Source organism: Aquarana catesbeiana, linkage group LG03 (genome assembly GCF_042186555.1).
Source record: "Aquarana catesbeiana isolate 2022-GZ linkage group LG03, ASM4218655v1, whole genome shotgun sequence".
Classification (NCBI taxonomy): domain Eukaryota; kingdom Metazoa; phylum Chordata; class Amphibia; order Anura; family Ranidae; genus Aquarana; species Aquarana catesbeiana.
The window spans coordinates 13,089,424-13,103,456 of record NC_133326.1 but is presented as its reverse complement, the minus strand read 5'-3'; the positions used below and the strand labels follow the sequence as shown (position 1 = coordinate 13,103,456).

The window sequence follows — 14,033 nt, the reverse complement described above, 5'->3', positions numbered from 1 at the left end:
TACCAGAGTTCAGTACTCGCTTAACCACTTAAAGCGGGGGTCCACCCACACCGCCAAAAAAAAAAAATATTAAAAGCCAGAAGCTACAAATACTGCAGCTGCTGACTTTTAATACATGGCCACTTACCTGTCCCAGGGTCCAGCGATGTCTGCAGGCGACGCCGAGAACCTACTCAGTTCTCGGCAGCTGCCGCCGCCATCCTAGGTGAGGGAATCAGGAAGTGAAGCGTTGCGGCTTCACTTCCCGGTTCCCTACTGCGCATGCGCGAGTCGCGCTGCGCATCGTAAGTGGTCCCCGCTCTCTCCTGGGAGCTGTGTGTTTCCCAGGAGACAGCACGGAGGGACAGGAAGAGGCATAGACTCCCCTGGGAGTCTATGCCGGAAGTGGGTGCAAATACCTGTCTTAGACAGGTATCTGCACCCCCCTCCCCCTGAAAGGTGCCAAATGTGACACCGGGGGGGGGGGGGAGGGTTCTGAAAAGCGGAAGTTCCATTTTTGTGTGGAAATCCGCTTTAATGACCGGAAGATCTCCCCCCCCCTTAATGACCAGGCCATTTTTTGCATCGCTTTAACTGACAATTGCGCGGTCGTGCGACGCTGTAGCCACACAAAATTGACGTCCTTTTTTTTTTTTTTTTCCACAAATAGAGCTTTGGCCATAATTCCCCTTAAGCCCCCGTTCACACCTATGCGAATTAGATGCGGCTTACACCGCATCCAATTCGCAGGACATTTTAAAATACGTTCATTTGAATGTATCTGGTTCACATATGTGCGTTGCATTCGCACTGCGCATTGCACAAAAAACGTGTGCGTTTTCTGGGCATTGCGGTGCGAATTACAAGCCCATTATCTTCTATGGGAACGCATCTGATTCGCAGTTGCATTCCGTTCTGAACATGAATTCTCTCCTTCTCCTCACTACAACTCCCCCCTCTCCCTGCTCACTGATCCGCAGCTAAAACGCAGAGGAACCTCTGAACAAATGATTTTTATCTTCACAGTGAAACCTGAGCTTCAATTCGCACCGCACGTGTGTGAACCAGGGCTTAAAGTGTAATTCTACTTTTGTTGAGGGACAAACCTTCAGGACAATCAATGTACATTTGGAGGGATTTTAACCACTTCAGCCCCAGAAGAATTTCCCCCCTTCCTGACCAGAGCACTTTTTGCGATCCGGCGCTGCGTCGCTTTAACTGACAATTGCGCGGTCGTGCGACGTTGCACCCAAACAGAATTGACCCCATTTTTTTTCCCCACAAATAGAGCTTTCTTTTGGTGGTATTTGATCAGCTCTGCGGTTTTTATTTTGTGCGCTATAAACAAAAAAAGAGCAACAATTTTGAAAAAAAACACAATATTTTGTACTTTTTGCTATAATAATATAATAATAATATCCCCATTTTTTAAAAAAAAAGCAAATTTTTCCTCAGTTTAGGTCGATACGTATTCTTCTGCATATTTTTGATAAAAAAATCGCAATAAGCATATATTGATTGGTTTGCGCAAAAGTTATAGCGTCTACAAAAATAGGGGATAGATTTATAGCATTTTTATTTTATTTTTTTCTACTAGTAATGGCGGCGATCTGCGATTTTTATTGTGACTGCGACATTATGGCGGACACATCGGACAATTTTGACACATTTTTGGGACCATTGGCATTAATACAGCGATCAGTGCTATAAAAATGCATTGATTACTGTAAAAATGTCACTGGCAGTGAAGGGGATAACACTAGGGGGCGATCTAGGGGTTAAATGTGTTCCCTGGGAGGTGATTTTAACTGAAGGGGACTGACTAGAGTAAGTGATGGATCGTGGTTCCTAGCTAATAGGAAAACACGATCTGTAACTCCTGTGAGAACAGAACAGGGAAGTGTGTGTTTACACACACTCGTCCCTGTTCTGTGTCTCCTGCTCACGATCGCTCGTGGCCGCCGGTCATCGCGACCATCAGCCACTAGCATCGGCAACCCGCTGTTCAGCGGGCACGCGCGCGCCTGCTATCCCGACCCCGGCGAGCCGACGTATATAGCTACGATGGCTCGCGCCGCGGCGGCTGGTCGGGAAGCGGTTAATGACCAGGCCATTTTTTTGCGATACGGCACTGTGTTATTTTAACTTACAATTGTGCGGTCATGTGACGCTGTACCCAAACAAAATTGACGTCCTTTTTTTCCCACAAATAGAGATTTCTTTTGGTGGTATTTGATCACTTCTGCGGTTTTTATTTTTTGCGCTATAAACAAAAAAGAGCGACAATTTTGAAAAAAAAACGATATTTTTTACTTTTTGCTATAATAAATATCCAAAAAACAACAAAAATAAAACAAATTTTATGTTTGTTTGTTTACATTGACAGATCCACGTTCTGGCTCTCTGTGGAGCGATCGTGGGTGGGAGGAGGACATTGCGTCCGCCGGCCACGTGCATCAGCTCCCCCAGCCTGCTATAGCTGTAAAACGGGCCGATGTACAGCTACAGAGATTCACGGAAACGAGCCGACCTGCCGCCGTATAATGACGGCGGCTGGTCGGCAAGTGGTTAAGGTGTTATTAAACCTAAATACAAACATTTAATGTAGAATTCCAGCTCGGACCAATGTAACCATGAACAGTACATATGAGGGGTAGGCAACCTTTGAACAACATGAAAGAGATTAAAGATCACCGGGTTCTGTGCCCTTATTTTTTTTTAAAGAAATTAACTAGCAAGGCCTAACGAAATAGTAAGAAAAACTTAGAAAAATCTAGAACAAATGTCACTGGAAAAATATAATGTTACTCGGCCTATAGCAGAATGATGGGCAGGCGAGGGGTTTCATTGTTCTGAGTGGATGTCATGTGACATCGTTCAGAACAAGACGTTCGTGCGTGCCCCCGGGGGAGTGCAACACTGCGATTGGTGGTGCAGTGTGCAGTGAGCCTATGACGTAGGCTCTTTACCATGTGATCAGCTGTGTCCAATTAGTGCAATTATTATCAGTGCAGCCCCACCAGTGAAGCCAATCAGTGCCTATCAGTGATGCCTGTCAGTGCCCATCAATGCTGACCATCAGAGCCTATCAGTGCAGCCCATTCGTGCCCATCAGTGCCGCCTATCAGTGCCCATCAATGCTGCATCGGAGTGCCTCCCAGGGGCATTGCTAGGTCTACAAAATATCTGGGGCTAAAGCCCATGGCAGCGAACTAAAGAAAGTCACATGCTTGGGCGAGCATATACATGTCTATAATGTATATAATATACATGTGTGTGTATATGTGTATATATATATATATATATATAAAATATCGTTACATATCTGAGTGCGGATACCCCCTTACATCAGGGTCACCAGAGCCCCCCTCATGACAGGGTTCCCAGAGTGCCCCCCCTTACATCAGGGTCCCCAGAGAGCCTCCCTCATTACACCAGGGTGCCCAGAGAGCCCCCCCTTACATCAGGGCCCTTAGAGAGCCCCAGGGCTCAGGAGTGCGCTACATAAAGAATGCAGGGCTCAGCTGTGCCCATCTATGCAGCCTCAACAAGCCCAGCAATGCAGCCTCACCAGTGCCCAGCAATGCAACCTTACTTGTGCTCACATCTCAGCCTCACCAGTGCCCAGGGATGCAGTCTCACCTGTGCCCAGCATTGCAGCCTCACCTGTGCCCACATCTCAGCCTCACCAGTGCCCAGGAATGCAGCCTCACCTGTGCCCAGGAGTGCAGCCTCACCTGTTCCCACATCTCAGCCTCACCAGTGCCAGCAATGCAGCCTTACCTATGCCCAGGAATGCAGCCTCACCATTACCCACATCTCAGCCTCACCAGTGCCCAGCATTGCAGCCTCACCTGTGCCCAGGAATGCAGCCTCACCTGTGCCCACATCTCAGCCTCACCAGTGCCCAGCAATGCAGCCTCATCAGTGCCCACATCTCAGCCTCACCTGTGCCCACATCTCAGCCTCGCCAGTGCCCAGCAATGCAGCCTCATCAGTGCCTAGCAATGCAGCCTCACCTGTGCCCACATCTCAGCCTCGCCAGTGCCCAGCAATGCAGCCTCACCTGTGCCCAGGAATGCACCCTCACCTGTGCCCACATCTCACCCTCACCAGTGCCCAGCAATGCAGCCTCACCTGTGCTCAGGAATTCAGCCTCACCTGTGCCCAGTAATGCAGCCTCACCTGTGCCCACATCTCAGCCTCACCAGTGCCCAGCAATGCAGCATCACCTGTTCCAAGAAATGCAGCCTCACCTGTGCCCACATCTTAGCCTCACCTGTGCCCAGAAATGCAGCCTGACCTGTGCCCACATCTCAACCTCACCAGTGCCCAGGAATGCAGCCTCACCTGTGCCCACATCGCCCTCACCTGTGTCGGGGATCGGAAGAGGAGAGCCAGCCGAATCATCACACAGGCCGGCGTCTCCCGTTGTGTCAGCTTTAACTTGAATCGCCTGGTGCCCTTGATCGGCTCCCACCTATGATAGGCAGCACATGTCCCGGCATTGGACAAGTGTGCTGTCTGTCAAAGGAGCCTTACCAGGAAGCGGAACTTTGTGATGGCGGGCACCCAGCAATTCAGTCAAAGCTGACACAGTAGGAGACGCCGGCCTGGCACCCGCCAGTGTGTGTCACCCGGGGCGAGCCGCCCCCCTCTGCCTCAGCACCCACCCCAGTTACCCTAGAGACTCTGGGCTATGGGCCCCAGGTTCAAGGCTATAGCCCCAGAAGGCACCCCCTAGCGACACCACTGGTGCCTCCTCATCAGTGTCACCTCATCAGTGCCCATCCATGCAGCCCATCGGTGCCTGTCAGCACACATCAGTAAAGAAGAAAAATTACTTATTTACAAAATTTTATAACAGAAACTAAGAAAACCTTTTTTTTCCTGACTTTTTTCATTAGTTTAGCAAAAAATAAAAAACACAGTGGTGAATAAATATCACCAAAAGAAAGCTCTATTTGTGTGAAAAAAATGATAAATATTTTGTTTGGGTACAGTGTAGCATGACCGCGCAATTGTCATTTAAAGTGTGACAGCGCTAAAGGCTGAAAATTGTCCTGGGCAGGAAGGGGGTAAAAGTTCCCGGTATTGAAGTTATTAAAGTATAACTAAATGCAAAACTTTTTTTTTGGTTTTGGATGGAGTGGAGAAGGATTAGAACCCCTGTCAGTTTTTTATAGCCATCTGTGCCTCTGTTAAGGAAATTCACCCTCTCTTTTTGTCCTGTTTACCATTATCATTGAAAGTGAATGTAAAAGAAAACCTCACATTTTGGGTTTTCCCCAGAAAAGTAATAGAGAGGAAATCTTCCAATGGGGACACTAGTTCTGGTAACCTGGGGGTCCCCAAGAAATCTCATTAATTTTAAAGGATTTCCTGTCACTTCCTATTTGGCTATGGGACAGGAAGTAAAGGGAAATCTCTGCAATGGGACACAGATGGCAAAAAAAAAAAAAAACTGACGGCTTATAACCCTTCCTTACTCTATCCACAATGAAGAAAAAAAGTTTTGCCAATAGTTCTACATTAAAAGTGGAACAACCACAAAGAAAAATTCCCAGCTCAACTTACCAGCCAGCGCACGTTTGCAAACACATGCATAATGCAGCAAGAGGCCACGTCATGGCACCCCCGTGATATCTGCAGTCCTAACGCTATACATTTTGGGAGTCTAACAGCATAGCAGGGGGATCCTGACCTTGCTGGGGCATGCACATCATCGGTTTCTAGGTCACTTGCTGTCCAGGTCATCACAATGCAGCGGGGGGTGGTGGGGGACCTCCTGACCTTAGCTGCGGGCTAGACGCAATCCTGCAGTGGGTCGAATGTGACACACAGGCTGTGGTTTGGGGACCCCTACACTAGAGAGAAAGCAAATGGAAAGACACTGCCTGGGGGTATTGAATAGAGTGGTGAACTCCAGCAAGGAGGTATGGCCATCAGAGTACCCAAGAGATATCATAAGACATTAGCACAACAACCAGTACAGATTCCCCCCAATATACATCTCTCCTCCACCAGTACTACTCTCCCAGTACAGACCCCCTCTTTAGCAGTACAGGTCTCCCCACCAGTACAGCTTGCCCCCAGCACAGATCCACCACTGGTACAATGGATCTCCCCATACAGATTCCCTTCCACCCCTCACTGTCACCAGTGCAGCTCCCCCAGTACAGATCCACCACTGGTACAATGGATCTCCCCATACAGATTCCCTTCCACCCCTCACTGTCACCAGTGCAGCTCCCCCAGTACAGATCCCCCCCCCCCAGTACAGATCCACCCCCTCCCCCGGATGTACAGCTTCCCCACCAGTACAGCTCACCCCAGGACACATCTCCCACTAGTACAGATCCCCCCAGGACACATCTCCCACTAGTACAGATCCCCCCCTCCTCATACCACCACCAGTGCAGTTCTCCCCAGTACACTTTCAAAATGGACTATTCCATTTCCATTTCCAGTCTGTTTTGGGTGCATTGACCATGTAATGCAATAAAATAAAAATAAAAAATGCATGATTTAGGTTAGTGCTGGATAATGGGGATTTGTGGTCTGTGGTCCTCTGTGCAGTGGCTTATGAACAGCTGAAACATCAGCCTCCAGTTTAGCAGAGCCTATGAAGGGCTTATTCACTCTGACTGCACATCCAATGAGAAGCCACACAGTTAGAAATTCCAGGACAACGTTGAGGTGTCACTGTGTTATAAAGCAGTGGTTCCCAACCACAGTCCTCAAGTAGCCCCAACAGATCATGTTTTCAGGATTTCTGTCACCTTGCAGAGGTGCTTTAAATCCGGGGTCTCCAAACGTTCTATACAAATTGCCAGTTTACTGTCATTCAGACTTTAGGGAGGCCGGACTGTGACCAGTGGGAGTAGAAAATTTCCGAGCTAGTGGGAGGAGGAATTGTGTCCCAGTATTGGTATTAGTGGAAGGAATAATGTACCATCATTGGTGTCAGTGAAAAGAATGGCGCCCCTACGTTGGTGCCAGTGGGAGGAATAGTGCCCCATTGTTGGTGTCACTGAGAGGAATAGTGCCCCATCATTGATGTCAGTGGGAGGAAGAATGCCCCATCATTGGTATCAGTGGAAGGAATAGTGTCCCATCATTGGTGTCAGTGGGAGGAATAGTGTCTCATCATTGGTCCCATTGTTGGTGTCAGTGGAAGGAATAGTGCCCCATCGTTGGTGCCAGTGGGAGTAATAGTGTCCAATCATCAGTGTCAGTGGAAGGAATAGTGCCCCATTGTTGATGTCACTGGGAGGAATAGTGCCCCGTCATTGGTGTCAGTGGGAGGAATAGTGCCCCATCATTGTTATCAGTGGAAGGAATAGTGCCCCATCATTGGTATCAGTGGGAGGAATAGTGCCCCATCATTGGTGCCAGTGGAAGGAATAGTGCCTCATCATTGGTGTCATTGGGAGGAATAGTGCCCCGTCATTGGTGTCAGTGGGAGGAATAGTGCCCCATCATTGTTATCAGTGGAAGGAATAGTGCCCCATCATTGGTATGAGTGGGAGGAATAGTGCCCCATCATTGGTGCCAGTGGAAGGAATAGTGCCCCATCATTGGTGTCAATAGGAGGAATACTGTCCCATCATTGGTGTTAGTGGGAGGAATGGTGTCCCACCATTGGTGTCAGTGGGAGGAATAGTGCCTCATCATTGGTGTCATTGGGAGGAATAGTGCCCCATCATTGGTATCAGTGGGAGGATTAGTGCCCCATCATTGGTGCCAGTGGGAGGATTAGTGCCCCATCATTGGTGCCAGTGGGAGGAATAGTGTCCCATCATTGGTGCCAGTGGGAGGAATAGTGTCCCATCATTGGTGTCAGTAGGATGAATAGTGTCCCATTGTTGGTGTCAGTGGAAGGAATTGTGTACCATTATTGGTGTTAGTGGGAGGATTAGTGCCCCATCATTGGTGTCACTGGAAGGAATAGTGCCCCATCTTTGGTGCCAGTGGGAGGAATAGTGTTCCATCATTGGTGTTTGTGGGAGAAATAGTGTGTCATCATTGGTCTCAGTAGGATGAATTGTGTACCATTATTGGTGTTAGTGGGAGAAATAGTGTCTCATCGTTGGTGTCAGTAGGATGAATAGTGCCCCACCGTTGGTGCCAGTGGGAGTAATAATGTCCAATCATTGGTGTCAGTGGAAGGAATAGTGCCTCATTGTTGTTGTTGGTGTCACTGGGAGGAATAGTGCTCCATCGTTGGTGTCACTGGGAGGAATAGGGGTTGATTTACTGAAGGCAAATAGACAGTTGCTCCAGAGCTTAGCTAATGAGCAGCTCTGCTGACTTCCATCATCCAATCATGTGCAAGCAAAAATGCAGTTTTCTAAAACTTTCCTTGCATGTAATTAGGTATTCTTTGCAAAGTGAAGCTTTACCTCATTTACTAATCTCTGTAGCAACTGCACTTTGCAAAGTGGACAGTCTTTTTGACTTTAGTAAATCCACCCCCTAGTGTCCAATCATTGCTGTCAGTGGAAGGAATAGTGCCTCTTATCAGTGGCAGGAATGGTGCAAAGGGCAGTATTCAGCCTGCAGGCCGCAGTTTGGAGACTCCTCCTGCTTTAAAACAATGTCAATGACTCGGTAAGTATGGCAGCCATTTTATCTAAGGGAAATTCCCAACACATGACCTGTTGTGGGTACTTAAGGACCGAGGTTGGGAATCAGTGTAATAAAACATTCCAATGTCCCTTCTTCCATGTCACAGAAGAATGATATCATCGAACACTATTTTTTTAATGGTGGTGACTTTGCATACATTGGATTAAATGCTGCTTCTTCTAGGTGCCTATGGAGAAGATTGTCAGAGGACCTACCATCAGCCATCTTTCAGTGTTACCGGCCTCACACCGTATGGACGCCTCTCTGACTCCACCACCAGTGCATGAAAAAGATGTACAAAAAGGTGAGATCTCCCGGTACAGACAATACAAAGACTATGCTGGAGGATAATGACTTGTACCTAACACCTGTTTTCCCCCATGGCCCATGACAGCATAATATATGTTCCACACTATGTATGTTACCATGATGAGGTCAGGCCTTGTTTACGTCCCCTAAGGGGTGATTAATAGTGTTATTATTTTTTTTTATTGGTTCTATTTTTGGGTTTGATGTTCAGGCGGAAATGCTCCTGTTAAAAGAAATACATTCTACACATTTTCTAACATCTGAAACTAGAGATTGTTTTTTTTTCAGTTTCGATCATTTTTATTGGTTATAGAAAGAGAAAATAACAACAATCAGGCCCACACAGGGGCTTGGACATCTTTTAAGGATACCAATCGGGTCAAGAACGGGCACATACTTGGTCAACCAAGACCTATGCAGTGGGTAAAATAAGTATCGAAAACATCACCATTTTTCTAGGTAAATCTATTGGTAAAGATGCGATTGACATGAAATTTTCACCACGTGTCGGTAACAACCCATCCAATCCATACATACAAAGACACCCAAACTAATACGTTCAGAAATGAAGTTCTGTGTAATAAAATGGAAGGACACAGGGAAAAGGTATTGAACACGCTAAACTGAAATGTATTTAAATCATTGGTACAAAATCCTTTGTTGGGAATGAAAGCTTTAACCGCTTCAGCCCTGGAAGATTTTACCCCCTTCCTGACCAGAGCACTTTTTTGCGATTCAGCACTGCGTCAATTTAACTGACAATTGCGCAGTCGTGCGACATTGCATCCAAACAAAATTGAAATCCTTTTTTTTTCCCACAAATAGAGCTTTCTTTTGGTGGTATTTGATCATCTCTGCGATTTTTATTTTTTGCGCTAAACAAAAAAAGAGCAACAATTTTGAAAAAAAAAGCAATCTTTTTTTTACTTTTTGCTATAATAAATATCCCCCAAAAATATATAAAAAAACACATTTTTTCCTCAGTTTAGGCCGATATGTATTCTTCTACATATTTTTGGTAAAAAAAAATTCCAATATGTGTATATTGATTGGTTTGTGCAAAAGTTATAGCGTCTACAAAATAGGGGATAGATTTATGGCATTTTTATTATTCATTTTTTTTATTAGCACTTTTTGCGATCCGGCGCTGCGTCGCTTTAACTGACAATTGCGCGGTCGTGCGACGTTGCACCCAAACAGAATTGACCCCATTTTTTTTTCCCCACAAATAGAGCTTTCTTTTGGTGGTATTTGATCAGCTCTGCGGTTTTTATTTTGTGCGCTATAAACAAAAAAAGAGCGATAATTTTGAAAAAAAACACAATATTTTGTACTTTTTGCTATAATAATATAATAATAATATCCCCATTTTTTAAAAAAAAAGCAAATTTTTCCTCAGTTTAGGTCGATACGTATTCTTCTGCATATTTTTGATAAAAAAATCGCAATAAGCATATATTGATTGGTTTGCGCAAAAGTTATAGCGTCTACAAAAATAGGGGATAGATTTATAGCATTTTTATTTTATTTTTTTCTACTAGTAATGGCGGCGATCTGCGATTTTCATTGTGACTGCGACAGTATGGCGGACACGTCGGACACTTTTGACACTATTTTGGGACCATTGGCATTTATACAGCGATCAGTGCTATAAAAATGCATTGATTACTGTGTAAATGACACTGGCAGGGAAGGGGTTAAGTGTGTCCTAGGGAATGATTCTAACTGTGGGGGGGATGGGCTACTAATCACATGACAGCGATCACTGCTCCCGATGACAGGGAGCTGTGATCAGTGTCATGCCACTAGGCAGAACGGGGAAATGCCTTGTCTGCCCGGCAGACATAGAGTCCGCGGGACCCGCAGGCACGGTCAGGCTGTACGCGGTGGGTGCGCTAGCCCTGCGAATTAAAGGGGACGTGCCCATTTGCCCACCGCTGCCATTGTACCCATGTATATCGGCGTGCAGTGGTCATCAAGTGGTTAAGATGCTGACTGTATGTAGAAAATAGTCGCATGCGTTCCTCAGGTTCAGATCTTGAAGGTTCTGTGGGCCTCTTCTATGAACTCTGATCTTTAGTTCTTTCCATAGATTTTCTATTGGATACAAGTCAGGTGATTGGCTGGGGGCCATTCTAGCAGATTTATTTTCTTTCTTTGAAACTAATGGAGAGTTTCCTTGGCTTTGTGTTTGGGATCATTGTCTGGCTGAGATGTCCTCCCTCGTTTCATCTTCATCATCCTGGTAGGTGGCAGCAGATTTTTATCAAGAATGTCTTGGTACATTTTTCCATTCATCCTTCCTTCAATGATATGAAGTTTGCCAGTACCGTATGCTGAAAAACAGCCCCCCCCCCCCCCCCCCACACACCATGATGTTCTCACCTCCAAACCTCACTGTTGGTATGGGGGGTCTTTTTGGGGTGATGTGACCTCCAAACATGGTGTGTATTATCCAAAGAGTTCAATTTTGGTCTCATCTGACTAGACGATATTCTCCCCGTATTTCACAGACTTGTCTAAATGTTGTGCAGCAAACTTTAAACGAGCTTCAACATGCTTTTTCTTCAGCTATGGAGTCTTGCGTGGCGAGCGTGCATACAGGCCATGGTGGCTGATTGCATTACTTATTGTTTTCTTTGAAACAATTGTACCTGCTAATTCCAGGTCCTTCTGAAGCTCTCCACAAGTGGTCCTTGGCTCTTGGACAAATCTTCTGATAATTCTTTTCACTCCTCTGTCAGAAATCTTGCAAGGAGCACCTGATCACTGCGTAAATTGACATCGCTATATAAGTACCTGAAATAAAAAATATATCGACGGGTCCCTGCTGAACCAGCCGAGATTCGATCCTTCTATGGCTGGTGTGAAGAGGACGTAAACCCTGATGGGTTTTACTTCCTCTTTGTTCCCTGCAAAGTAAAAGCTTAATGGGCTAGTATGCATACTAGCCCATGATGTACCACTTACCTGCAGAAGAAGCCCACAATGTCACTGCAACCCCTCTTCCTTCTGGGGCCATGGACTCCGGCTCTGTTACTGGCCGGAGTCACGTGACGACACTCCCACGCATGCACACGGGAGCTGACAGTCACGGCACAGGCACTATAGAAACAGCACGATCGTGCCCCTTCTTCAGTGCGTATGCGCGATGACGTCGGCGCAAGCGTATATGTCGAATATCTCCTAAACTGTACAAGTTTAGGAGATATTTCCAGTACCTACAGGTAAGCCTTATTATTGGCTTACCTGTGGGGAAAAGTGGAGGGGGATCGGAATCTATGTGCCCATCCCCCCTGCTGTTCAGGCTTCCCTGTATGCCCCCCTCCCCTGCAGCATTGCCAGCTTCCCTCCTCCCCTCTCCCACCAGCAGCTGCTGAGGGCACACAGGGGGATGTTTCAGGATGGAGAGCGGGGGGTGTGTGGTAAATATGTCCTTTATACCAGCCCCTTCCTTTCTTGAATAAACACAGTGAGCGATTGGCACCGATCACTCACTGTGTCTATTCATCACTGAAGCCAGTGGCGGCTAGTGGTCATTTTTGGGGGGGGTCGGGTTGGGCCAGTCGGTGCACACTTACCTCAACCACGGGCGGCTTCCCCGGCTCTCCTCCGCGGGCATCTCCTTCCCCTGCTCGTCGGCTTCTGTCTCCTCCCTCCTCCTCAGCGGCCAATCAGAACGCTTTCTCCTTTCGGTCAATCAGGAAACCTGTCTCACACCCGCGCTTCCTGATTGGCTGAGAGGCCATTCAGTGTTAGAATAGCGAATGTTTATTCGCTATTCTTACAAACCTGGGTGGGCTCCAAGCGCAATGCTCTGCGTCCGGAGCCCACCCTATTTTTTAGCCTATTAGAGCTTCTGGCTTTAATCAGGTGCTTAAAAAAAAAACCCCTGCTGCTGTATTTCATGTGCCCGGCGATGGAAATGGGAGGGCGGCGCCCTTGTGCACTTAATGGATGGGCCACCCCTGACTGAAGCATAGTAAATTGTCTGTGAATGAACAAGGAGCCTCAGAGCACTTCCCATTCATTTACTTTCCAGTGCAGCTGATGCTGCTGAGAAAGGGACTGGGGAAACTGTGTCCTCAGTCCCTTACTGTTTCAAATGTGAGACATCAGGGGTCTGTTTAGACCCCAATATTTCACCAAAGGCTCCCCCCAACAAGACTGTTAAAAATATGTTAAAAAAAAAGGAGGGGGCCCTGTCAGGTAGGCCGCATGGGGCCCCGTGATTTCTAATAGCAGCCCTGCTTGCTCCTTCCCATTCTATCCATTGTTCCTAAGAGGGATTTCTTTTTAATAAAATATATCAAAGATTTATAAGTATTTTTTGCTTTTACTGTATATAAAGTGTCTGAATTTTGCAACATACAGAACCTCATTTGTGTATGAATAAACATCCGCCATATTTTGTCCTTTTAGGAATCCTCAGTCTACTGCAAAGAGGTCTCATTCCTCCGGCTGCTCGGCTCACCTTGGTTCCTCCCGCCATCCAGCCTCAGACTCTGGCCCTGCGTAGTGCTCAGTCTCGTTGGGCGACCTCTAATTCACAAGGTAGTTGTGCTGAAGGTTTTATTTTTATATTATTGTACATGGTATGGTGTGTTTGGTCTTTGAAGAGTTTGATCTTTATAGCTCATATCTGCTATCTATAGATATCTAAAGCTGTAAAAGGGTCCCACTTCTCCCTTGGAACCAATAACTGAACAGTGAATAAACCATCACCTCCTGAGAAGAAGACCACCATCAAAGAGAATCAGGTGAGCTCTTTCCAGAACAGGGGGACTTTCCAATGAAGAAAGATCAAACAAGTTGGTTGTCATATGGTTCTCCAGAACATCCATGGACATGGGTGGCACTCTACGAACTCCAGGCCATTCCCCCCATACATCAGTAGTTGGCATAGGAGAAAACATATGAACCGAATCGTGTAAAACCCTTTAAAACGTTTATTAAATCTTAAAATTTCACTCACATTGTTAAAAAAGAATTGCACAATGGATAACAAACTTGCTGGCTAACTAAGATGGTGTTTTCCATCACTTCCGGTATGCGGTGACACAAGCTCGTTGCTCATTTAATAAACGTTTTGAAGGGTTTCACACTATTCGTAT

The 14,033-nt window shown here is 46.4% G+C and overlaps 1 protein-coding gene across 1 annotated transcript in view; it reads left to right on the top strand.

Moving 5' to 3' along the window:
• Positions 1-14,033, top strand: part of IQCH (IQ motif containing H) — a 219,174-nt gene that overhangs the window by 53,591 nt on the left and 151,550 nt on the right. Inside the window, exons 6-7 of the mRNA XM_073618288.1 lie at positions 8,794-8,914; positions 13,342-13,473. Coding sequence (XP_073474389.1) covers positions 8,794-8,914; positions 13,342-13,473 — 253 coding nt within the window. The remainder of the gene's footprint in view (positions 1-8,793; positions 8,915-13,341; positions 13,474-14,033) is intronic.